This window comes from Amblyomma maculatum, chromosome 6 (assembly GCF_055883805.1).
Source record: "Amblyomma maculatum isolate TAMU_Amacu chromosome 6, ASM5588380v1, whole genome shotgun sequence".
NCBI lineage: Eukaryota > Metazoa > Arthropoda > Arachnida > Ixodida > Ixodidae > Amblyomma > Amblyomma maculatum.
In genome coordinates this window covers 176,971,570-176,999,192 of record NC_139349.1, presented here as the reverse complement: position 1 = coordinate 176,999,192, position 27,623 = coordinate 176,971,570, and the positions used below count along the sequence as shown (strand labels likewise).

The window sequence follows — 27,623 nt, the reverse complement described above, 5'->3', positions numbered from 1 at the left end:
ATCAGTGCGTACTTAAAACACACCTTCTTCTGTCTGTTCATTTTTCTTTTTTTTTTTACTACAATAAACCGACATCGGCCAGGTACAGACGAATATAGCAAGTAATTAGGTTACCATTAAAAGTGTTTTTCGCCCAGGTGACCTGCGGCTCAGTACACGGATCCTTCCTGCGGTTCTTCGCACTGGTCGGACTCTTTTAGAAGTTATGTTTTATTTTATTTGCCCAAATATCTGCTTCAAATAATTTTGTGACTTATTTAACCTCAATTAGGGTAGAAGTTTTTCCTACATTGCGATCTTTATATTATTTTATTCATCACTGAGTTGTGTGAAGGCCTGTAAATAAAATGCACAGTTTTTAATTCACCGATGCAGCCGGACCACAGTAATAACTACAGCACATCGCCTTTTTTTTAACAAAAAAAAAAAACGAATGGGCGCAAGAACTAAAGGAGAAGAAGTTAGCGCGTGCAAACATTCCGCTCCGGCCCTCTGTCTCCCTGCTGTTTTGCCAGCGTAGGCTTCCTGCGTTCTTGCACCCAAGGCGTGTGTCAGTGACAAGCAAGGAAATCTGAGTGCCTACACAGCGCACCAACGATGACCACCTCGTCGCAGAGCACCTACGAACGCCGCATGGGTCGAGCGCGGGCGGCGATGCGTGCCGACCCCGTGGCGCCGCCGCTGGCCGTGCCGTGCGGCGCCTTCCTCGCAGCTGAAGGAGCATTCGTGACCGTCTCTACTGTGCTGCTCTTCGGCATCGGCATACTGCACCAGAAGCATGTCAAAGACACCGGCGACACATGCCTCAGCGATGGATGTCGGCGGGCGCTCAAGGAGCTGCGACAAGCGGCGGCGCCCAAAGGCAGGTGAGTGACTCTCAAGTATGTTGGCGCTACGGACGATATCTGCATAAAGATGAATAAAATTGGTGAGATAAATGGTGAACCGACTCGCTCACAATTCTAGAGGCTTCATCACATCATGACGAAAGGAATGAAAGAGCGTGAGAAGGCGCTGCAGAGGAAAAATCGAAACGAATTCATGTAGCAAGTAGTTTGGCGTCAAGTGGCGTCGCGAAAAACGCGAGTGAATTTCATGTTAGGCCTACATCGAAACGCCGCTCAGCAGCCAACAGCGCGAACCATTGAGCGCCAGCGGAGGGTCGGGAAGGGATCTACGGCTCATACAGGGTTAACTAAAAGCTGTGTGAACAACGGCGATGGTTCTAAATTAATTGTCTGATTTATTCAAATCATTCCTAAATTTAGGCAAACGGGAAAGTTCCCCAGAGCGATGCGTTCCATTAGATTAGCGAGGTCTACGAGGCCGAGCCATGCACTGACATAATGTTAATGAAAAAACGTACAGTGCGATGCCGCAGCATCCTAAAAACATCGAGATGACGAGATACTTTGAAGCCTTTCACAGCATACTACAGGAAAGCCTATTTCCATACTCGGGGCGCGTAAAGCGCTCTACGGCAGTCCATTCATTACCACAGAAAAGGCAAGTCAGCAGTTTTAAGTGGTAATGAATGAATATGAAGCGCTAGTCTGACCTTAGGAAGAAAGTGACTAGTGGAGTGTTTTTTGCTAAACGAACTTTATTATGAACGCTAAAGCATTATTAGGCTATCGGGAAGGTCACATGTGCAAAACGTTGTACAGTCTTATTTCGTGCTCGGAAGTGTTAGGATCAAATGAGTGACTAATTGTCAGAGGATAGTGGAGAATGATAAACAAAAAAAAATGGCAGTAGCATGATTACTTGTTAACTTTATCGAAACATATAACAGTAAAAGCAATCAGGCCCCAAAATAGCCATACAGCTAAGGTCGACGCCTTATAGATGTGACGTCACGCAAACTGGAAGTTGATGTGGTTCTGACCTAATTAGCCGAACAAATATTCGATGTTATCAGAAGTCTGTAATGAGTGTCAGTGATTCAAATAAAAATATAATTAGAGTGTAAAAGAGCGAAAAAGAGAAAACAAATTCGCAGAATGGCTACGCATATGTAGTGATGTAAGTACTATATTAAGAAAGAAGTCCATCAACGAAATAGCGCTGATGGAGAGGGCAGAAGAGCTCTGTCTCTCGCTGCAGAATAGATATTCAGCTTTAGCCGAGGATGATGACCTTAGCCTAGAAGCAATTGTGCTATAATTTCAGAGGTATCAATACTGAGCGCGCGGAAGTAGTATGTAGTAAGATAGAGAGGATATCGATACACTAACTAAGGAGACAAAGACTGATTTGATTAAAAAACGCGAACGTCTGAAAGCTTCCAACTTACAGGTTAGAACTGGCAGATATATTAACGCTAATGAATAAGCTTAAAGTAGCCGACATGAGGAAGTATAACATGGGGAAAATTGAGCGTGCTCTACAGAACAGGAGCAGCCTTAAAGCAGTGAAGACGAAATTGGGCATGGACAAAAATTAAATGTATACGCTAAGGGACAAGGCGGGCAGGATCATCTCGAAAATGGAATGGATATTCAAAGTACACGCCGAGTTCTATACTGATCTATACAGCAGCCGAAGTAGTCAGGACAATAATTAGATTGGTGGAAGTGAAGCTCAGTCAGGCTTTCGGAAAGTGACGAAGGATAAAGATAAGAAACCATGAAAAGGGGGAAATCGGCTGGAGAGGATCCGGTCAGTGCAGATTTGTTGAAATACGGGGGGGGGATATCGTACTAGGAAAACTGGCCATCTATACGCAGTGCTTGATGTCATCGAAGGTAGCGAAACCATTGAAGAACACAACCATTATCTTAATTCATAAGAAAGGGGAAGCTAAGGACATGAACACTTGCCCAGTCAGCTTATTTTCTTTTACGTATAAGATAAGCTTTGCGCTAATAGAATCAGGACAATCTTAAACTGCAATCAAGGAAACGATCAGGCATGTTTTTGGAAAGGTACTTTGCCATCCATCATATTCATACCATTAACCAGGTGATTAAAAATGCTCCGAATATAACCAGCTGTCATACATAGCATTTATGGATTACGAAAAAGCATTTGACTAAGTGAAAACATCGGTGGTCAGGCAAGCATTGCGAAATCAGGGTGCGGACGAGCCATATGTGAAAGTACTGGAAGATATCTATAATGGCTGCACCAACAACCATAGTTATGCATAAAGAAAGTAACAAAATTCCTATGAAGAAAGGTGTTGGGCAAGGAGACACAATCTCCCCACTACTATTCACAGCTTGCTTAGAAGAAGTATTCAGAGACTTAGAACGGGAGCAGTTAAGGATAAGGGTAGATGGAGAATACCTCCGTAATCTGAGAGTCGCTGATGGCATTGCCTTTTCAAGTAACTCAAGGCATGATATGTAAATAATGATTGATGACCTAGATAAGAATAGCAGGAAGTTAGGCTTGAAAATCAAGAGGTAATGTTTAACAGCCTCGGAAAGTAACAGCATCCCGCATCAGGCAGCGAAGCCCTTGAAGTAGTAGGCGAATATGTCTACTTAGGACAGGTAGTAACCGCAGATCCGGACCATGAAAGGGAAATAACAAGGAGAATAAAAATGGGATGGAGTGCATATAGTAGGCACTCGCAGACTATGACTAGCTGCTTACCGGAATCGCTCAAGAGGAAACTATGCAGCAATTGCATCTTGCCTACAGGGCTGGAACGTGGAGACTAACGAAAAGGGTTCTGTTTAAGTTGAAGGCAACGCAGGGGTCTATGAAACTAAATATTGGTAGGTGTAACTTGAAGAGATAGGAAATGTACAGAGTGGGTCGGAGAAATATCTCGAGTTAATCACATTCTAATGGAAATAAAGGAAAAGAAATGGGCTTGGGCAAGGCATGTAGTGCGTAGATAGGACAACTGATGGTCGCTTAGGGTAGCAAATTGAATTCCGAGGGAATTAAAGGGTAGCAGGGGTGGCAGAGATTTAGATAGGCGTATGAAGTTAAGAAGTTCGCAGTGGTCAGATGGATGCACCTAGCGCAGGACTAGGTTAATTGGGGGAATGTGGGAGGAGCCTTTGCCCTGAAGTGGGTATATTCCGGCTAATGAGGATGTAAGGACGTCAAAACAGTGCGGTTGCCATGGGGACCGACACCGGTTACGTCATGGCGCAGCCTAGCATAGGTAACGTCAGCGGCGATGGCGGCGCCCCTCTCTACACCAGGAAGTAGGTCCTTGACTACCACAGTGACGTCACATCGCATATTGGCAACTCGTGACTTTTTGACGTCCGGTGGCGCCCCTCTCCTACTCCAGTGGCTCTCGTCGCGAGGCCGGATGACGCGGTGCTCAATTGTGTGCTGCGTGGACGCGTTTGGGTGTAACTGTAGGGAGAAGGTAACACTGAACGCCGGACAAATAGTGAGGAAGCGAATGAAAAGAGATAAATAGAGAAAAGCAAGAAATGCAAAGAGGGGCGACGAGCTTCGAGGAGGCGGCAATTTTTTCGCACTCCTGCAGTGCATTCCTTAGTGTGCTCATAATAATAACAATAATAATAATAATGTAGCGTGGTAATCTTCGTCTTCATAGCCATTGCCACGCATCGCGTGCTGGCGCACTCGAGGACGAAGAAGTTGATGGCTGCATTGCTGATTCGCCACGCCTGACGCTCCGCTGCGAGTTCCTCCTGAGCGGCTGATTAATAATAATAATAATAATAATAATAATAATAATAATAATAATAATAATAATAATTATTATTATTATTATTATTATTATTATTATTATTATTATTATTATTATTATTATTATTATTATTATTATTATTATTATTATTATTATTATTATTATTATTATTATTATTATTAATCTTTATTTAATGTGCACAGGAACAACCATATGGTCTTTGTGCTGCCGCACAAATAAAGTAAAAATGCGACGCATTTTACACGCACAGATTGAAGACAGAAGCAGATACAAGAAACATGAAATAAAAATGAGGACAAAATAGTCACGGAGAGAATGAAGTAGCATGGTCTTGCAGACATATGGTATAAGAATTGTAGAGCACATCACAAAAAAAGATAAAAGAAATAAAGAACATTCATTGACTATAGTAATTTATAAACATACAGAAAATAAATAACCACTCCAGGTGCAGCAAATTTGTAGTGTATTTCTAGCCTAAATACCTCACTTTTGCTTTTTGTCCTGTTCAATGCTGTTTTGTATCTTGAACTGATTTTTATCAGTTTCTTATAGATATTTTATGCTTAAACTTTATATTTCAATCTCGCACATACACAGGCTAGAAATACAAGGACTATAATAAATACAATTGGGCGTGGGGCAGTAAGATTCAAATATAAAGTTTAAAAATAAGATACCAATAACAAACGGATAAAAATCAGTTCAAGTTACAAACCGCATTGAACAGGGAAAAAAGTGAAGTGAATACAATCTTTAGGCTAGAAAGCGGAAGTCGTGATAAAACACTGGTTACAATACAACGCTACGAACATCAGATTAAATTGAGAGCGAGTTTAGGAAATGCCATGGTTAAGACAAAAAAAAATTGGCTGTGGCTTAGTTCTGCTATTCCTGGATATACGTAGCGTAAAGTTACGGTTATGTTCGGTGCTGCGTTTGCACATTCACTGAGATTTATGGTCGGTTCAGTGCACCTACGCGTCTTGAAATCACTTTCATGCTCCTCGTCCTCTTCCTCGCTTTCATACGGCTTCTGTGGCTGTTGTTTAACGGCGGCCATAGCACGTCATTGAGCTTCCTGGCGAAGTCTTTGGGAAAGCATTTTGTAGTGATGGTGCATCGCGCGCCCCTTTTCTAACACAACCAGCATTTCATTGAACGCATTAAAGTTCACCACAGTTCTATAATTCGTCTACAGGAAAGGAAATGCGCAGTACCTGTCACTCGCGGAATACCGCTATCATTATCATGTAGACACGGGGAATTATAAAGAGCGTTCCACGATCCGGGGCGCGGCGCCAGATAAATAGCAAAAACCAGGGTGAGAGCGGACAACCTTGCCGTTCTGAAGAACTGACAGGCACACATTCTGATAACGGCTTAATCACAATGATACGCGTGACACAGCTTTCATACGTCATCCGCACACCTTGTGTTATCAGCGAGCCAACATTTACATGTTCTAGTATGGCGAAAAGAATTTCGTGCGACACTCTATCGAAAGCCTTCGCAAGATGAAGCTGCATCCTATGAACTCGTTCTGGAAAAGCGTCACAGCAGTCAAGAACCGTTCTTGCAATGTTTGATAGTTTGATAGTTCATTTGGTTTCTTTCCTATACAGGAAACAGTGAAGGGGAGGTTAAAGGCTGCTAGCCTGACGAGGCCTTCCCTCCGCATAGAGTTTCGGCAGCATTACAGTGAGACACTTTCAAAATACTGTTACGGACGAAGGAGGAAGAAGAGGCCGGTGGCATGGGCAGGAGCGCGCGCACTAGGCCCGCGCATATTCATTAAACGTCATCTCACGGTCATCCAACATCCTCTCTCTGTCCTCTATACTCCTGTGTTCACCGGCTTACCGCCACGTAACATTTGGTGGGAGGTGCGACGTACGTCATCCCCATACTCGCCTTGGAGCATCGACGCCATCTGTAAGCCAGGACCACCGCCCAGCCCTCAGCCCGGACCTGAAGACAAGGAGAACGGACAGACCAATCAGAACCGAGACGAAGGACTCGAAAGACACGAAAGACCCAAATGTCCCAAAGGAACCGACGGACTCGAACATGCAACCCCCGCCCAAGCTACCCGACGTGACCTCGAGCCATCGGTCCCATGGACTCTGGTGACGGGTGGTTGACAGCTCCAGGGGAGGCGGATCACCCACGCATCAGACATCGTACCGGCAAGCCGTTATATTCTTACTTCATCTTCTTCTTCAAGCTTCTAGACACGCCCATCATCATGCCATGGAATCATCATGGGTAAACTTCCTCGTCTACGATCGGGACGATCGCTCTGTGGCCCCGGGTCATGTTACGGACGAAGGAGGAAGAAGAGGGCAGTGGCGTGGCCAGGAGCGCTCGCGCATTCCTTAAACGTCATCTCACGGTCATCCAACATCTCTCTGTCCTCTTTTGTCCTTTGTTCACCGGCTTGCCGCCACGTAAGAATGCAATCAAAAACACTTGTCTGGGCATAATACAAATACCTTCAATACTTATCGCCGTACAGGTGTCAAAAAACAAAAACCCAACAAAAAAGGATGAACACAGGCGCAAAGCTCAGTCATCTGGACAGACGTGTGCAGATAAAGAAAGTAAAAAAGGGAACATCAAAACCCAGGAAAAAAATGTGCACATTTGTTCCTATGGTGCGGCCTTTAATATCGCACGTTTGATGAGATCCTACAAGATCGTTTATAACATTTTGCACTCTTCTGGCAAGTATGTTCATAAACACTTTATAATCAACATTTATGAGATTTATCGGAGGATAAGACCCAACCGACAGCAATTTACCATCGTCCTCACTTTTAGGTAATAAAACCACATGGGCTGCTCTAAATGACTGGGGCATTATTTTGTGTCATAAATTTTCGTAAAGACGCAATGAAGAATCTCAGTGATTTCTCCTTTGAAACTCTTACAGAAGTCGGCACCTTAGCCGTTAGGAACGGGAGATTTATCAGCGCTAAACTCTTCGATAGCTCTTTCAGTTTCCGTGTATGCTGATTGGCCTCTGCAGCTTATTTTTAGTTTCATCTTCTAGTTTCGGCATTCGGGGCAAGAAGTATTTATAAACTCCTCTTCTTGAACCTGTCTTCGCCCAAACAATTCCCGGGACTGCTCAACAAAAGCCAAGTGAATTATATCAGTACATTTGCTACCTCGTTTTTTTACTTTATGTGTTTGATTTCATTCTGAGGCGCGTACTTCTTTTCATCACTCAGCGAACACTTATTATTATCTTGAGCCGTTTCTGTTATCATTGATACATAATGAACATGTCTACGGGTTCATTCTCCACTATACGCAGGTAAAAGCACTGGCTTACATGGACGATTACGAAGTTTTTTGCTCAGATCGGGAAAGCATTAAAGAAGTCATTCGAGTTGCGTGTGAGTACTTCAAAAGACAGGGTGTGAACTAAATTGGAAGAAGAGCATTGGTTGTTGGCACAGTAAATGTGATAAAACACCGGCAATGTTTGCTAATATGCAATGGACGACTGTTCCAGTGAAGTTTTTGGGTGTACCATAAGAACAATATAAGAGCAGCAGGGAGTTGTGGAACGACACAACGCAAAAGGTTAAGCAAAAAGCGGATGGGTGGAAAGGGCGCAACCTCTCAGTGCTCGCACGTGCAAGTGTCTGCAATTTGTTTTTGATTACTAAAATGTGGTATTTGCTGCAATTTTTATGCTTGTCCCGCTTGAATGTTAAGAAACTGCATAGATTATTCGCAGTTTTTATTTGGAGCTCTAATTGGGAGCGAACTAGACGCAATAATTTGTTTCTTCCCATACAAAAGGGTGGCCTTGGTCTTTCAAACCTGTTTATGAGACAAGTTGTATCACGATTTCTTTTTTTGCGTGGTCAAACAGACCCTTTGTTGCGCACAATGATGCTGATGCGCTTAGGTAACGTCATACCGGACTTTGTTGTGTCTAGTTATCCGGTCAGAAATCGCGCTGTCACTGGATTTTTAACAAAAGTTGTTTTTGCGTTACAAATTTCGCGTGCCTACTTTTCGGTTGAATATATCTCAGTAGTGTATCCAGGAAACAAATTGTATAAGGACTTGCTCAAACAGTTTGTACCCATACCTCTATACCAATCCCTATATTGTGGAGGCCCAGGACAAGGTGTCCTAAAGAGAGTTCGGAAGATGCCGGTAAAACCAAACGGCAAATCGTTTTTCTTCAAGCTTCACTCTGGTACCCTTCCCGTAAAAACATAGCTTGATGATAAAGGTATATTTTTACCTTGGACACTTAACTGCACAATATGTAAAAAACCAGAGACCATCGATCACGTTTTTACCGACGGCTGTTATCCCGTTTTTCACATATATTACAAAGAACTTTAAAAAAAGAACTATCCATTAATCCTTACGGCATCCGGTTACTTAACTGCACAATATATAAAAAACCAGAGACCATCGATCATGTTTTTAGAGACTGCTGGTATCCCGTTTTTCACAGGGATATATTACAAAGAACTTTAAAAAAAGAAGTATACCCAATAATCCTTACGGCATCCGGTTTCTACCCGTAAAAAGTGACGTGGTCCCATACGCAATGATTATGGTGCTGGACCTCCACAGCATTTGGAAAACGTGGATGGCATTAGGCACGCCGAAGAAAATTTACGATCGGTCAGGGACATCTTCATTGAAAGTGTCACATTTCTCAGAGATGCTCTCCGCAGTCAGCCTGAGCAGCCTCAGTGAATGAATGTGATTGACGCATTGATCCCAATGAAAACGTTTTAAGACATTGCTTAAGTCAAAGGTAGGTTAGTGATTTCTATGCCTGTATGTACTTTGTTGACCGGCAATAAAGAAAACAAAATTCGGGGCGTGGCGCAGTGGTAAAGCGCTGGGCTGGGGATCCAAGGGATGGAGGTACGATTGCTCGGTGGAAGACAAGGTTTATAATATTATTTTTTAAGGCATGAGACTTCTGGATGATCGCTTCGAATTTGGCGGCTCTCGTGCCTGAGCATAATGGATAGCCAAGACTCACGCGAAACTCCTCTCTGACCGGCGTAGTGTAGCATTACACTACATTACAACAACCTCTGCATTCTGTCCAGAGGGGAATTGGAATGAAGAAACGAAGAAACTTGAAATGGTCTGAATTACCTTATGCTCTTTCGTGGAATGCGCAGTAGGATGTGCTCTTAGAGCTGAGGGCACATAATGAGGCTATGACGGAGTTCGTACTGGAAAATCATATCTACTCTGACACGACGGCAGTGAAGAGAAGATTCAGTGGGGTACTCCTTGTGGAGCGAGAGGAGGAAGTTGCGCATGGAAAGCGACATCGAAAATGGTTTACTGTACTCTGCCAACATTGGCGCAGTTCGATTTGCAAGTGCCATTCCAAATAACCTACACGTACTCTAAAAGCGGCAAACATGTGGACAGGTACAGCTTTAAGGAAGAAAGAGGAGTAGAGTACTCTCTCGACAGTATGTAGATGAATCCGAGTGTGCGCATAGCCCAATGTTACTAGAATCAGCTTCAGTTTAAAAACTCCGGTGCGCCACTCAACGCCGCCACTGTCTTACGCGGCGACTGGCGTTGCAGGCGAAACAAGCTTCACAGCACCGGTCGGCGGCTGCAGCGTCTCAGCCGCGCGCTCGCGGGTTCAAAAGCGGTGACTTGACGCCGTGACACCTAGCGGCTCCGCAAATATGATTAATTTAGCATTCATATTTCCTTGATCCTTTTTTCATAGTTCTCTAAGTTGAGTCATGGATTTCATTCATGTAGGCGGCGTGAGGTGCTACGTTGCCACTGCACCTAATAACGCTAGCGAGAAGGATAAGAAATGAACTAGAACACTGCGTAGGCCCAATTTTCTTACCCATGCCCATCATTTGAAGACCGAGCCCAGCCCGGGCTCATAGCTCCAGGCCTGACATGAAGCAGTTCTGAAACGGGCTGGCTCATCAAAGTCTCTGCCTTGCCCAAGCCCGGAAGTCAGTCTGTTTGGACTCCTTAAAAATGTACAGTTAAGGCGAAAAAAGAAATTCTTGTTGCTTTTTTTTCATATCATAAATGATTTAGTCCGCATTTACATGCAAGAGTAGATAAAAAGTCATCATTCCAAATAACCACGTAGAAAAAAATTCCAAAACCCTGCATGAAGTATTCCTTTTTTATAGAAAGAGCGCGAGACAGTAGTACCAAATCTATTATCTGGGCTAGTTGGTTGCTAAATTCGGACATAGTTGCTACCACACGAGGAACTGTCCACCTATTTTTTTTATTTTATTCTGGTCACAATTTTTTTTCCATTTGGTCATGACTGTATTTCACGCGTAATTGTTTTTAGTTTACTACTATCTGCGTACTTTTAATGTAACCAACCGAATCCTTAGTCCTGAATAGGACTGATGGTATTTTTGAAATAAATAAATGTTACTGCCTAAATGTTTTGTAATCACAAACCAAAATTTTAGGTTGAAAAGCTATAAATTACAGAAATTTAAGATATTGTTACGGACGAAAGAGGGAGAAGAGGGCAGTGGCACGGGCAGGAGAGCGCGCGCTAGGCCTGCACACAGATTCATTAAACGCCATCTCGCGACCATCGAGCATCTTTTCTTTGTCCTCTGTTCTCCTGTTGTCATCGCTTGTCGCCACGTAACATTCGGGAGAAGAGGGCAGTGGCACGGGCAGGAGAGCGCGCGCTAGGCCTGCACACAGATTCATTAAACGCCATCTCGCGACCATCGAGCATCTTTTCTTTGTCCTCTGTTCTCCTGTTGTCATCGCTTGTCGCCACGTAACATTCGGTTGGAGGTGCGGCGTACGTCATCCCCATCCTCGCCTTGGAGCATCGACGCCATCTGTAAGCCAGGACCATCGACCGAGGGCCCAGGGACATCGCCGAGCACCTTCGCCCCAGCCCTTCAAGCACGTGACCAACTACCACCGTCCAGCCCCCAGCCCGGACCTAAAGACAAAGAGAACAAGCAGACCAATCAGAACCGAGACGAAGGACCCAAAAGACCCGAATAACCCGGAGGAACCATGGTCACAAATACACAACCACGCCCAAGCTGCCCGACGTAACCTCGAGCCATCGGTCCCATGGACTCTGGTGACGGATGGTTCACAGCTCCAGGGGAGGCGGATCACCCACGCATCACACATCGTACCGGCAAGCCGCTCTATTCTTAGTTCTTCCTTTTCTTCAAGCATCCAGACACGCACATCATCATGCCATGGAATCATCATCGGTAAACTTCCTCGTCTATGGTCGGGACGATCGCTCCGTGGTCCCGGGTCATGTTACGGACGAAAAAGGAAGAAGAGGGCAGTGGCGCGCGTAGGAGCGCGCGCGTTAGGCCCGCACACAGATTCATTAAACGTCATCTCACGACCATCGAGCATTTTCTCTCTGTCCTGTTTTGTTGTCATCGCTGGCCGCCACATAAAAATATGGCTTCTTATTAGCAATTAGCTCTGGCACTTTATTTGCTCAATCACTGTCTCCTGCAACTATGCCACAAGAACCTGCGTTAGCAAGGGCAGGAGAAGAAAAAAGCTACATATTTGTCTGAAGAGTTCAATGCCGCACTCCGCAACTCTATGGAGGCGAAAAGCAAAACAATTGTTTATTGTGCATGTATTTGTATTTGAATACCCGAAGATTCCTATGTCTGTACGCACTTATTCAATGTCGTTTATCGTAGCGGAGAGATGTTTTTTTTTTTTTAATCGTATTCCAGCGGCTCTTATGAGGCTTAAATTGGCCAGTCACTAAAATAACAAAAACACACGGATAACTCTTCGGGATAGCCAGGAAAAAGATTCAGTGTGTTTAAAAGGCCATCGTGCAGTTACGACCCCAATTATTCTACAGCCTACAAAAATACACAAAGTACAAAAGAGCGATGTCGACTACATAAGCAGAAATATAACCACCGCCGCTGTATCCCGCCCGAGCCGCATTAAGGCAAGTAACTGCCTATCGTCCTATTAGCTTAACCAATGTTGATTATAAGATATACATGAAAGTACTCGCTAAAAGACTTCAAACGGTTATGAAGGATATAGTTGGACCACATCAGACGTGCGGTATCAGAGACCGATCAATATTCACAAACATCCACACGGCGAGATGCGTGCTGGATTGCTGCGATGCTCTACAAATGCGCGTCGCAATGCTCCAGCTCGATTTGGAGAAAGCGTTCGATCGAGTGCCACATGAAATTCTGTTTACCATTTTGCAACATGTAAACGTTGGAACAGTCATCACAGAGGGTGTCAAAATGGCGTACAGTCGTTGCACGACGCGGCTAATAATCAACAAGTCGGTGGGAGCGCGCATCGAGGTGCAACAATCTGTGCGCCAGGGTTGCCCACTCTCGCCTCTACTCTTTGATATGTACATAGAACCCCTTTGCCTCAGTATCATCGGGACTTGCTATATCAAAGGCTTCAAACTACAGCAAGCCGGGGTCAAACTCCTTGCATATGCCGACGACGTTGCGGTTTTCTGCGTTGACTATGAGAGCATTTTGAAAACTGTGGATATTGTGAAGCAAAGGCTTCAAACTACAGCAAGCCGGGGTCAAACTCCTTGCATATGCCGACGACGTTGCGGTTTTCTGCGTTGACTATGAGAGCATTTTGAAAACTGTGGATATTGTGAAGCGTTTCTGTGCTGCCAGCAGAAGTGCTGTCAATTGGGCTACGTGCCTTGGATTTTGGCATGGTACTTGGCCAGAGACCCCTGATACTTTCGCCAACATGCAATGGCTTAGTACACCCGCGAAGTACCTAGGCGCTCCGTTAGAGTTTTATCGCGACAGTGAGCCCTACTGGCGGAATCAAGTTGGGGAAATGCGTGATAGGACGGAGAGGGTGAAAGGTTGGAACTTGTCCATGTTCGCACGCAGCACTGTGTGCAATGTGTTTTTTGTGAGTAAATTGTGGTATGTGCTAAGTGTTCTGCACTGTTCGTGCGCTAATGTGCAAAAGTTTCACCGCATATTCGCTGTCTTTGTGTGGGGGTCGGTATGGGAGAGGACAAGTCGTACAAACCTCTTCCGTAGTGTTGGTAATGGAGGCCTTGGCTTGTCGCATTTATACCTGCGGCAGGTAGTTAACCGTTTCTGCTTCCTTCGAGACGTGAAGGACCCTTTTTTACCCACTGTGTTACAGATCAGATTAAGCAAACTTCTACCCGATTTTGTTGTTTCTACCGAAGCCGTAACAGCACGTGTTGTTGGTTTTCTCAGGGAGGTCGTGGCGGCCTGTAATTTCTTAAGTGCGCGATTCTCACGCGATTATTTAGCTGTAGTAAAGCGCAAAAAGTTGTACAAGGACCTTGCAGACGTAGTTTTTCCTGTACCACTGTATCGCACCATGTACAGTGCCAATCCCGGTAGCGACGTTTTAAAGCGAGTAAAGAGAATGCATGTGGCTCCAGGCGCAAAGTCTTTTTTCTTTAGGCTGCACACCGGAACCTTAGAGGTAAAAACCTGGATGGAGGAAAAGGGACTGTACGTTCCCTGGGGTGTGCATTGTTTTTTATGCAGAAAGCCCGAAACCGTCGAGCACGTCTTCCTGGAGTGTTTGGGAGGCGTGTTCTTTTGGGACATACTGCAAAGAACAGTGAAAAAAGACCTGCCACTAGACCCCCGAGGAATTCGTTTCCTAGCTGTGGAAAATGATGAAGGCGTCCCCTTCGACGCAGTAATGCTGATGCACTGTATATGGAAAGCCTGCATGGCAGCGCGACACGCCGACATTGATGCAAGGCCGGCACGCCAGTACTTCTGGGAATCCATTGCGGCGTTCGTGGCAACCCACAAGAATGTGTGCCCGGTGCCCGAATGGGTACTGAGAATAGAGCCCTTATGCACATGAAGAGTTTTTAGCCCCTTTACATCAGTCAAGGTTTGGCTGGAAGTTTTAGCCCATACCGACGCTATGTACATGTGTTCTTTCACTTTTGTTGTGTAGCGATGTATGTCTAAGCAGGCAATAAGAAAAAAAGGTGTAGCGGTTAAAGACTGTGCTTGCGGGCCCTGAAGACCGAAGCTCGAATCACGACTTGCGAATTTTCTTTTTTTCTTTTTAAAATGTAGTCATGTTATTTTATAGCTTTGCATGCTTTTTCCAGCCTGGCGTTCAGTGTTTTCTTTTTCTGAAACAAGGGCCATGGACCATACAGGAATTTGCTGAATGAGAGCTCCGCGCGGTTTCATTTCGGTTCCTCCTGTATCAATTAACCGGAAACCGGACGAACGCATTATTTCTGGAACTGATACCGGCAGAGTATTTCCGCTTCCGAACAGAAGCCGGGCCGATCGATGAAGCTCAACCAGAATGACCATGCCGGACACGCCAGCGAACTAAATAAGCATGATACCAAACATATGTACAACTATTCTGTATATAAAGATCGCGCTTCGTTTCACAAATACCTCGAAAATACGAAGCCGTCGAAGTGTGCGCTAGCAAGCATATACGCGCGTCGCGTCGCTTTTGCGCGTACAACAGTCGCTGCAGCTCGTACGATCTTGCGGTGCGTCTTCATATCTGCGACTGAAGATCTGCCGCCTACAACACGAAAGTGGAAGCGCGAACGTATCGTTTCGCTAGTGATGACTAAAAACTGCTCGAGAAAAAATAAACAAACATCGCTGACCATCGAAAGATGCGCAGATAGCCGCACACCGGGCGACGCGTTCTCGAATGTTTACATATTGAAACCGCTCAGTCGGAAGTGTATTCATTGACGTCGCTACTCCGCTGGTAGCACGTGAAGCTAAACGCCCATTATTACAAGTATTAGTGCACCGGATATCTCTGTATGTAGGAAATCTTACAAGCGTTCGCAGATGATGAAAAACACGTCAGCACTAGTGAATTATGATATCCTGAGTTTTGCCTGCAATAAAGCTACGCATTATAAAGATACGGGACATTTGTGAACCCTCGTGATAGCCTGGAAAACGATTCAGCTTGTTTAAAGGGCGATCGGTTAATTAGAGCCACGAATTCAACCAAGGAAAATATACAAAGTACGAAAGAGCAAAATAAGCTACATATATTGAATAATAACCACTCTAACCGTAACCCGCCATGAAGTAGGGGTTAAGGTGCCCGTTTCAAGACCGGAGTTCGGATCCACACTTGGCAAGAAAAGTTTTTTTTATTTTATATATTTCTTTTTAAATGTAGTCTTGTTATTTTATATTGTTACATGCTTTTCCCAGCCTGGCGACGCGTTTCTTTCCGGAAACGAGGGCCATCAACCACACAGGCCATTCCGGTATCAGAGCTCCGCGCGGTTTCATTCCTGACTTTCCAGGGCAGTACAGGAATTTCCTGAAATAGCCCACAATCCTGTATCCCAGATTCTGTACAGTATACCTGTATACAATTTCCTGTGCGAATTTTATACAGGATTTTTCAGTAGGGATGTGTGCTCACCAATGAGGTTATATAGTTCAATATAATCTCCTTGGTGCTCCCTGATTGCTTAAAATTTCTACTTTAGTAGGCGCGTGCTGATAAAAACAATTTTGTTGTCATACATTGCAACTGTCCATGAGACCTACACAGTAGTAGAGCGCGCTGCAGACCTTTGCGCTTTTTCGTTTTAACTTATTCGTTTGTGTCGTTGAACAAGCGTGTGCGTCCGAAGTAAATGGGTTTTCCCTCATTTGGCGTTAACAAATGTACATTTAGTGGTTTATTCATAAACCACTTGAACGATTTTAAGAACGGGATTCCATCACTTACGAAAAAAGACTGCACACCTAGCTCTAGCCTGGCCTGGGTCCGCAACTTCAAGCCCAGCCCCGGCCTGGAAAAACAGCCATTTTTAGGCCCGGCCCGACCTCATGTAGTCCTCTGAAACAACCACCCTACTCATTCTGCCTACAAGATCATTTTTAAGGCGTGCGTATGTCCATGAGTCCTTTTCGTGCTTAAAAGTCCCTCTCCGTGATACTGTGCACCGTCAGTCAATGGATGACTAAGGCGCGCGCTCAAAGACCCGCCTACACTGACCGGGCCCGTTACATTCCGACAATTCTGAAAAAAGATAAAACAGTGTGCGGTGCGAAGAACTTAGCGCGAAAACTTGAAGCGAAAAAAAAGAAGTATGCAGCGCGGTCGCCTGCGTTTGTCTATGCTTTCATCCCTCTGGGCTTTCTGTTCACAGCAAAATGCAACGCCAACTTATCTGTCAGCATGTGTGGTGTATTCAGCAGTACCATCGTACTCGATACTAGTTGTCCAAAGATGTAGGATTTGATGCTACAGCATGAATATATATTTTAATCACGGATAACAAAATAATGTGGAACTAAATTAGTCGTAAAGTTAGTCCAGCTAAGGTATACTTTACAAAGCAATCCAACGTAATATTACTTAATAATGTAGCGTTCAATATAATCACAGTTAAATAATTAAAGCGTAACAACCGAGAAATATAGCTTGTCAAGTGCAATAATATATATAGCCACTGTGGCCACATTCTGTAGACACATTCCGTACACGGCGGGTAAGAAACAAATAAAGCTACGCTATAAAATTGCCAATTGATAGTACGCATGCGCGCTCATTTCATTTCAGATTACTTAACCAACAATAACCATAAGCTGACAATGGTTCTTATTCTTTCTAAAAAATTGCACGATCGGCAGATCCTCATGCCGCTATTCTGATACTTCATTATTCTAATTGCCAAGTGTGGTAAGGAAAAAATTGCAACGCCTGCTCTCGAAGCTTTTCGACAAAGAGCACACAGCTAGTTTCTCAAAATCAGGCGTGTGGCGATTGAATGGTCATATAAATCGCGCAAAATATACCACAAAATGTGTAGTCTTCCCTGTTGCCGAAAACCCGACAAACATCCCGCGCGCGGACTGCTGCACCTTGACAATGGCTGCTTGCAAGGTTTTACATTAGTTCCTAACTGTTTCGTGACTATGAAGGCTGAAGCTACCGAAAAAAAGAAAAACAACGCTTGCATTATTGCTTCAGAAAAGATTATTACTTCGGAAATGCTGCCCTTCGTCCATCCAGCTGCGTTCCAAGGCGACAGTCAGGAGCAGATTTCGACCGCCGCGCCACCTACCCGGGAAGCGTCTGGGCTCCGCCTGCGATGTACAGCGGAGGCGGGGAGTTAACAAACTGGAGCTGGCTCTAGTAACGTGTTGGCAAAGCCCGCAGAGCAATGCGTTTAGTATGAGAAGAAGAAGCTGAGGGGGTGGTCAAAAAGTACACCAAGGTCATTATTTCATTGACCCTGCCCACAGCACAGAATTCATTGAGTAATGGCAGAAAAAGCTATGCGTTTTACGAGTATATGACACAACCCTAGTTTTGGAAGAATTGAGGGTAAGTTCGTTTGTCGCACACCATTTAGTAAAATATGTCCGATTGCAAAAGCAAGCAATCTTAAAAAGAGTGATGTTAAGTTCGTGTTCGGCAGGTTGATGATGTAAGATGACAAGTCAGGCAGTCTTGAAGTTGAACGAAGAGGGATGATATATCTACAGTTTATATACACAAATGACAAATGAATTTTTCCTGGTGGCCTCACACAGACTGCCACCGCCCTAGCAAAACGGTACATCACAAGCACAAAAAAGTTCACACAGAAAACCGCTTAGCTCACATAGAGGAAAGGTACGTGCCGAGCACGGAGTCGCCAACTTGTACTCGACTGGACAGACCTGCCCCACCGGGTCTGATGGGCACTTTTTTATGGCAACGACAAAAAAAGACGAGGGCGGTCGCTTCACGTGACCCGCCTCAAAATTACGCAACCAGTCGGACCCGTTGATTAATAAGACCCAACCCTATTGAAAAAACCTATATATAAAGGACCTATTCATATCGAGGTATTGGATATGGGAGTTGTAGGAGTTGTGAGAGTGGACGGAGTAGTAGGAGTCGCAGGAATGTGGCCAGCGCCCCTCATTGTGGGGAAAATGCGGATGCAGTCTAAAAGGATGTTCAGGTAAATAAAAAAATTATGTAAATAGAAAAACATTTGCTGCACCAGGAATTGAACCACGATCTCACGGATTACACCGCATACCATCCTAGCAGCTAACTGCTACACCACGGCGACAGATGGTTAGTGTGCTTATATTCGTCGTTTTCTATTGCTACTTTGCTGTTTCGCACTTTCATCTTTTTCTCAAGTGCGGTCATCTTTCGACGATTGCCCTGTAAAACGCTGAACCTTTTTCTTTTCTATCAACACAGATAGCAATATCCTCTATCATTCAAACGTATACGTTTTTTGCACGTACTCCTAAGAATATGCAAATATGTTACGTACTGGCTATTTTTTTCGCCGTGTTAGAGCACATTTTTCTTTCTACTACAAAGATATCTCGTACGGAGACGCATGTCATATATCACTTTTTAACTTCACATGCTGCCAGCGGTGCGGCGGCGGCAGTATTTCACTTCCCACCACTCCTGTTGCATATGCAAACCCTTACATAAACATCACTGTTGATATGCAGCTATCAATGAATAGTTCGGTGGGCGGCAACGTGTGTTTTGAGCTATGCTCGAGCATACTTATGTTTATGTGGAAAGGCGAATTTATTCCCTGTACTTCCCTTTGCAGACTCGTCATAAGTTGCAGATATGAACGTGCGCCATAAGGTCGGAAGACGTGCTGCGAGTGTTGATTGTAATTACCGCATGCGCTCACAGGAGCGCATGCAGAGATCGAAATACAAAATAAACTTTCGTGTTCATTTCATTCAAATTTGAAAAAGGCTTTCTTGTTTTTAATTCTTGATTCAATTTAGCTGGGACACCGCACGCGTATATCAAACTTTGCCGTTTCAACCTTGCATAAATAAATAGTGATTAAGGAGCCCATCCAACTCCTGTATCATGGTACACAGAACCTACTCACAACTCTCATAATTCATAATTAATATCCCCAATGTGATATACAGGAGTTAAAGGAGTCTGGAAAGGAGAAAAAGGACCAATATGCATATCCTGAGCGTCCTCCTACAAGTCCTGAATGCATCTTTACGGATCCTCTATGCCCCATTCGGCTCCTGTATACTCCCATATTATTTCATACAGGACCTATTAAAACCGCAAATAGGTTTTTTCTGTTCTCAATGCACGCGAACTCGTGCGCACATGCATCAGCTCACAACCTACATGGGCAATGAACACATAACGCCCATTAATTGCACAAGTTTCACAAACTGCAATGACATTTAGAATTCCCACATTAAAAGTCTCACAAGTTTCTCAGACTGTGATGACAAATTTTTCACACATCAATTCCATGATGTTCACAAGCCTAACTATAATTTTGCCAGAATACACATAAATTCAGCAACACAATAGCGCACAACGTTTTTTTCCCAATGAGCTGTCCTCAAACTCAAGGCACACTTCCGCCTATATTTTCACACTCGGGATGCACCTTCTCCTTGGAACCTATCAGTTCCTCTCCACTTTTCAGGTAAGCAAGCTCTCTTTTTAACGAGGCTCTGTTGTTTCTTCCTCTCGCGAGTTCAGCTCCTTTTCCTTTTAGTATAGAGTCTTTTCAATCGCGATTTTTTCCCGCTTCTGTATCTCCTCTTATTCCAATCTGCTTCCCGATCGGAAATTTGGCCCTTGTGTTTCGTGCGACCAGTATGACGCTTGTAGAGAGTGCTAGCGCTAGAATGCTTAGTACGGTTTCCTGTCGGCCGTTTCTCTTCTCCTGGGATTGGGCTGCTCTCCTTGCGCTTGCACTTCTAGTCCTTCAGGAACTTCTTCCTTGTTTTTCTTTGGGACTCTTCCCGCTCGACTTTGCCTACATCAGTAGTGTTGAGTTTTCTTTCTTACTTTCGCCGCACAGCTGGCTGAGGAGCGTTTGTTCCGGTTTTACTCGCATAATCAGAGCATTGTTGCCTGGGAGAAGCGTCTTTTTGCGAACTTTCAATTTTTCAATTCTTTCAATTTTCTTCCTTTTCTTTACGGCCTTCAGTCGTACGTTCCTAAAGTAGGACTAATTTTCTACTGGAGACTTATTCTCCTCACTTTTAAGGACTTCTTGTTCCTTAAAGGTTTCCTTGAATTCTTTCATCGCAATGCAGCCCTCGCTTTCTTCCATTTCTGAATTTCCCAGTCTAGGGCCTGCACTGACGCTCTCCAGTGTGAAAAAATATTCCTCATGTTCCTCAGCGGGAAGAACCTCCGCAGAAGTTGAGCCGTCGCCCGAAACCAGCTCTTGAATTTCTGGAACAGTACTGTTTTGAGCTTCAGCTCCATCTGACCTTTCGTGCTGGCTGTTATTCGACAGCTCTTCCTCCGGGTCACTCATGCACTCCGATGTGAAGCTGGAAATTTGCCCTTCCTCTTCGGATGAAGAGCACATGGAATGAGCATTCTGGCTCAACAACTGCCTTTGCAGCTTCTGAAGAAACTGTCGTCTCAAAGGAAACATTCTCACTTAAATGAGAAATTTTAGCTCGAGTTAGGTCCTCTATTTCTTAAATTTCGGCTGCAGGAACGGGCTGCTCCACAATCTCACTCTGAATTCTGGGGCTCATTTCCACACCTGTGGCTGTCAACGAATCACTCGTTTCGTTGTACCTCTTAATATAAGGAAAGGTAATCTCCGTAGGCTCGGTGGTACATTTCAAATGCTGAACCTCAGCAAGTTTCCTAAGAAGAATATCTCTCTCTTTTAAGAATTCTTTTCCTTTCTCAAGCCTACGCTTGTTCCATTCTCTCTCTTTTTCGGCCTACTTCCTGAGCCATTCTGTTTTTCTTTCCGCTCGTTTCCTGAGCCCTTCTTTCTCTCTTTCGGCTCGCTTCCTGATGCATTCTTTCTCTCGTACTTCTCTTTGTCTCTTTCTTTCTCAGCCTCTTCTCTTTCCTTCATAGCCTGTTCTAGAACCTTCCTTTCTTTTTGGTCCATCCATGCTCGCAGTGCAGCTCCTTTAAGATCTTTCTCTAGGCCCGACGCAATACTCTCCTTAAGATTCATCTTCAGTCTGAACTGCCTAATGTAACACATAGCACTGCTTAATGGACCTTCACAACCACTTCAGCGCGGTACCTCTCGCTATCACTCTGCTGTTACACTGTTTACGACCTCTTCGTAAACTCTTCAAACTCGTTCTCCGACCTCTATGCTTAAATGCACCAAACGTCCTGTCACGGACGCCATAATAATTGCCGCCCATTAATGATTAGAAGGATTACTAACGATGCGCCCTTAACGGCGCGCACACTCCCAGACAACCTTAGAGTGAGTGGGGGTAGCTGTTCCGGTCGCAAAGGAGATGCCCTCGAGTTGCGTGGCAAGCTCAGCCGGAATTCAACTACCTTTTTTGTGACAGAAGGGGGTGGCCGTATGGTGCCCAACTGGCGCCGGTTCAAGCCCTAGCAAGGGTCGGTGTCAGAAGTAACAAACAAAACACACTTAATACATAGCAAGAGACAATACAGAGGAATACACACACTAAAATTGCACAGATGAGAGGTTCACTGAAAAACAAATGTTAAGCATGCAACTGCAGAGGTATTCAATAACACAGAGGCTTTACAACACAGATCAAACACGAGAGAGTCACATAAACAAACACCAAATTGTTCACCGGGCACTGTTGCAGTCCGACGCCTCGAGAGTCACGATGTGGCCGCCATGTAAGACGAGCGCCGCTCCCTCGCAGGTCCGTGGGCATGCCAGCAGCGGGTGATCCCCGGGAGTCACGCCGAAGCATTTGCGAACACGCCGCAATCACTGACTTACTGACTACACAAGCGGCGCGGCCTACATGAATAGGGCGCGCCGCATCTGCCTGTTAAGGCGCGCTAAGGCTAGCACGCCCACACACTTAGCTTCGCTGATTAGAGCGCTCCATTTTCCTCCCGTCGAGCCGCGCGTCGTCATTGACTGGGTCCCGTAGAATTTTCTGGAAACGTCTGGCATCTTCCGGACTGGTGAATCACCGTCATCGCCGGGTGATGAGAAAGAGGGTGACGGCGACGCGTACACAACTACGCGTTCGCGCGGGGAAGGACGCTTTTCTCGAACCTTGTGGAAATTTCGATGCCGCGCTGCGCCGGCTTAACAAAATGTGCACCAATTTCCTGACACCCAGATAATGGCAAATGCTTCCTGTTCGATCGTAGACCAGCAGGTCTGCGGTGGCGTGAATCGGTGGCTGGCAAACGCTATCGGCCTTTCCAGTCCCTCGTCTCCCACCTGCACTAAACAAACCCCCGCTGCGACATCGTACGCGTCGGTGATCAGCCAATATGGGCTTTTAATGTCGGGGGTGTTGAACGTTGCAGCTTCGCGCAGAGCTGAATTGAGGCTATCGAGCGCGTTATGAGTTTCCTCGCTTCACGGAATCGTGTTAGATACACCTCGCCCCGTCAAAGACGTGAGTGGAGCGGCCACCTGGTCCTAGCCTTCAACCTAATTGCGGTAGCAACCACATAAGCCTATGGCAGACTTCGGAGCAGTTTCTTCGTTGAGGAGGGAATGAGGCCTCGCATGGCCGATATCTTTTCTGGATCGGGCATATGGATTCTGTCTCCCACTATGTGTCCTAGGTACTTAATGTGCGCCTGTGCGACCTGACATTTTTCCTATCTCATTTTAAGCTTGGCGTCGCGCAACAAATCAGAAATGATTTTCAAGCGCTGCAAGTGTTCAGCCCACGAGGAAGAGAAAATGGCGATGTCATCGAGGTATGCGGCCGCATAAGCCTGATGTCTCGAGAGGAGGGTGTTCATTATCCGCTAAAAAATGGCCGCGGCGTTCTTTAGCCCGAATGGCATGACGCGCCAAGCATATTGTCCCTCATTAGTTGCGAAAGCGGTCAGATGTTGGCTCTCCGGAGCTACCGGCACTTGCCATTATCCGCGTTGCAAGTTGATAAGTCATATACCTAGCGCGGCCCACCCTCATGATTAGCTCTTTGGAAAGGCATCCGTGCGCGTCGCTGCGTTTAGAGCGCGATAGTCAATACACATGCGCACACATCCATCCTTCTTACCCACGCATACAACGAGAGGGGCGCACTCGCTTTTCACCGGATATACCAGCCCGAGGTCCAGCAACTCGTTTACCTGGCGGCTCACCTCACTCCTTAATAACTCCGACTCGCGATATGGGAAAGTGGGTTTGAGCTGGTGGCCTTCGTGCAGCTCTATCTTATATGCACCAACCCATGCGACTCCCTGTGTCTCGCTGAACAAATCAGCGTAAGCGGCTAACACCACCGAGATCTCGAAGCAGTTCTGAGCAGGTAGGTGTGCGAGTTTCTCCGCATTTATTAGACAACCAACACATCTCTCAGGCACAGACCGAGGGGTGTACTCGATTTCACCAAACTCCTCGTCTTCCTCGAAAACTACTCCGACATGGCTGACACGTGTGTAGTAGAGTCGCAGCCTGTTCGCATGCACTACCGCTTTAGCCTTCTCTCATCTGTCTATTCTGTACGAGTGCTGCCTCTCTCGCGCAGTTACGACGAATGGACCAAGCCATTGTGGGTCCATTTTACTGCCAGGGTCTGTGTCAAAGAGCAATACCTGGCCTCCGACGACAAACGGCTTGCTCCGTGCGCGCCTTTTATATGCCTGCGCGTAACTTCCCTGACGTGCGCTCGCCGTCAAACCCGCTACTTCTGCTGCTACTTCTAGCTGCTCGCGTAGCTGTCGCAAATACTTCGCGGGTTCTTCCCTAAGTGTGTTTGGGAGGGGTTGCTGGCCTGTTCATGTTCGCTGCAGAATTGCTAGTGGTCCGATAGGGTTCCTACCGAATAAGAGCCGGAACGGCGCCACGCCTGTAGTGTCATGGGGGACTTCCCTGTACGCCCAGAGAACGAACGGGACCAGTCTATCCCAGTTCTAGGATCTTTCTCAATAACCTGGAACAACATGTTCTTTAAAACGCGATTCCACCTTTCCACTGTCCCGTTGCTCTCCGGGTGCTGAGGTGTCGAAAAACGCGGCGCGCATCCGAGTCTTGCTTACATCTCAAGCGTTAGCTGCGCCGTGAAGTTTGTTCCCCGATCTGCACAGACAACCTCAGGTATGCCCGTGCGGCTAAAATCGTAAGCAAGGCATCGCATGTTGCCCTAGAGGCCAGGGATCGTAAACAGACTACCTCCGGCTACCGCGTGCACAAGTAAACGAGGCAGAGAGCGTACCTATTACCCCTGCCTGACGGAATATCGAGCGGCCCAATTATATGGACATTTACGACCTGAAGCGAATGTTCGGGTCTGCTGAGAGGTGTGATGGGAACCCTGTCTTTAACTCGCCTGTCTGAGCGGACTTGACAGCCGTGACATGTCCTGCAGTATCGCGTTACCTCTCCCTCTGAGCCTGGCCAGAAAAAGCTGTACTTAATTCGTCTCTTTCTTTCTCGGCCCCAAGTGGCCTCCCTAAAGGGACTCGTGCGTAAGGGAGAGTACCTCTTCGCGCCTGCTAAGGGGCAGCACGAGCATCTTGACTTTGTTACCGGAGAACGAGTCCCAGTGATACAACAAGCCGTCTGAAACAAACATGCCGGCCTTCCCTGCCTTTGCTTCAGCCCGCGTTTTCTTTAGGGTTTCGTCTGATACTTCGTCGGATCTGAATACCTGGCGCTGTTTTATGGCTACGTCCGCGTCATCCTGGATCGAGATTACATCCTCCTTCTCGCTTTCTTCCCGGTCTACTTCACAGGACTGTTCAGTCGCTAGACCCTGGTCACCACTCATTAGTTTGTCTGCCTCAGGCCCCCGCTGCTCGCTCCTCGTGTGATGTAGAGCTCAGCTTTGCGCTCTGCTCCGCCATGGTGACGGACGCGTTAACTGCTTCAGGAACAGGGCGGCCCTCACTCGCAACAAGTGCCTCGTAACGACTGTCTATCTCCGAAAGCAGTTCCCAATCCTCCCTGGAGAGCAAACTACCTACTCCCTCCACCAGCTTATCAGAAAGCGCGCATACAATGTCTACTGCCTCGAGCCCTGTTATGTGTGCGGTAAGCCGCCTGATGCCTATCGCAAGAGTGACCAGTTTTGCGTTAACCGTCTCGCCAAAAGTCGAAACTAGCTTTATCGAGCCGGATGGCTCCCGACCTAGAGTTGGCACGAGGTTTTCCCTGATCACGGTTATCTCGCTACCGGTATCAATAATAGCTGTCGCCAGTATCCCTGTGCACTCAATCTCCACCTGCTGTAGCTTCGATTTGCATACCTCGTTGAATGACTGGTGGGTTTTCATCTCTGTTCAAGGGTTGTCTTTGAGGTTACTGACGCCGGTGTTTCGCACGGCTCTATGTCGGTTACAGCTACTTCTTGAGCTCGAGCGCGCTTCCCCTTCTGCGCGTTTTGCGAAGCGTGATGGCATTCCTTGGCCCGGTGGCCAGATGCGCGGCAGTCATAACATTGAATCGGCCGTTTGCCATCACTGTGCGCCGCTTGCAGAGGTTTCTGGTTTTTCCGCGCATACGACAATTTGTTTCGCTGCGCGCCCCTTGCCCTTAGCCTGTTCGAACGAGTGGAGAACGTCAGATATCTCATCCGGTTTTAGCCACCTCTCCTCCTCACGAAGACGCACCTACTCTAAGCCCGCAGGGCTCAAGCTACCCTTCATGCGATCTGCGATGATCAATGATGCCAGGTCGTCTTTGATTTCCACGTCGCGTGAGCGAAGGTAGTACTGGAGGTACGTTTTAGGGCGCGAAGCGAACTGCGCCCAAGTTTCATCGCGGCGTTTCGTCGCGCGCTCAAAGCGTTCGAGGTATTCTGCGGGGATAAGCTTCAACTCCTTTAAAACGGCTGTTTGTACCGAGTCGCAGCTGCCACACTCATCGTCCCTGAGGTTAATGTGAAGGTACCTAACCCGCTCAGCTATAGTGCTGGCATGATTAAGTGAACGCGGCTGTGGTTTGTTACCTTGTACGCCGTGAAAATTCGCTCGAATTCCTCTAACCATAACGGCACGTCCGCGTCACACGGCAGCTTCCGTCCCTTAAGGACTTCAGCACATTGGGAGACTAGATCGGGCACCGTGCAAAGCTGATCGTCAATGTCTGACCTTACACACGTCTGCCCGCTTCCCGCTATCGCCATTGCAACCACTGGATCAAGCCCCAAGTTTCTGTAACTCTAGGCTTTCATGTGGAAGAATTTTCAATTTTTCCAGCTCAAAACCTAGTTCTATTTGGCGAATTGCAACCACATCGGATACTGACATCTCCGCTACTTCACGTAGCGCTCCTGCTACAGGTTGAGTGGTCGCTTGCTGCGACTGCTCATTGTCATCTGTTATATCTCCCGCAGTCACTTTCTCACCTACGCTCGCCATCATGCTCCGTGTTAAAACCATACGCCACTTTACACTTGAGCCATAGCTCCTTCAACAAAGCGCAAGAAATCCCGCTTACCCGTGCTGGTGTCGTCAGTTGCGGCCTCCGTCCCTTCGTGCCGCAGCTTCGTCGGAGTCCTTCCCCAGAACGCAGCCTCTGGTTCGGGGCCTGGATCACCTTGCTGCTTCTGGCTGGACGTGCGGACGCTCGTTGCCTAGTGGGTTCCCAGGGCCTGGGTGCTCTGGCTGATGCTCGTGGTCGCTCGTCACCGAACCCTGTCGTACGGCGCCAGTGATGTTAATTTCGTGTTCGGCAGGTTGATGAAGTAAGATGACAAGTCAGGCAGTCTTGAAGCTGAACGAAGAGAGATGATATATGTTCAGTTTATGTACACAAATGACAACTGAATTCACCCTGGTGGCCTCACACAGAGCTGCCACCGCCCTAGCAAAAGGGTACATCACAAGCACAAAACATTTCACACAGAGAACCGCTTAGCTCACACAGAGGAAAGCTACGTGCCGAGCATGGAGTCGCCAGCTTGTGCTCGACTAGACAGAACTGCTCAACCGGGTCTGATTGCCGCTTTTTCATGGCAACGACAAAAAAGACATGAGGGCAGTCGCT

The 27,623-nt window shown here is 46.3% G+C and overlaps 1 protein-coding gene across 1 annotated transcript in view; it reads left to right on the top strand.

The window, feature by feature from the left end:
* Positions 1 to 524: 524 nt before the first annotated feature.
* Positions 525 to 27,623, top strand: part of LOC146187471 (uncharacterized) — a 97,549-nt gene continuing 70,450 nt past the window's right edge. The window contains exon 1 of the mRNA XM_084605778.1: positions 525 to 866. Within this exon, the coding sequence (XP_084461904.1) occupies positions 598 to 866 (269 nt within the window). The 5' untranslated portion in view covers positions 525 to 597. The remainder of the gene's footprint in view (positions 867 to 27,623) is intronic.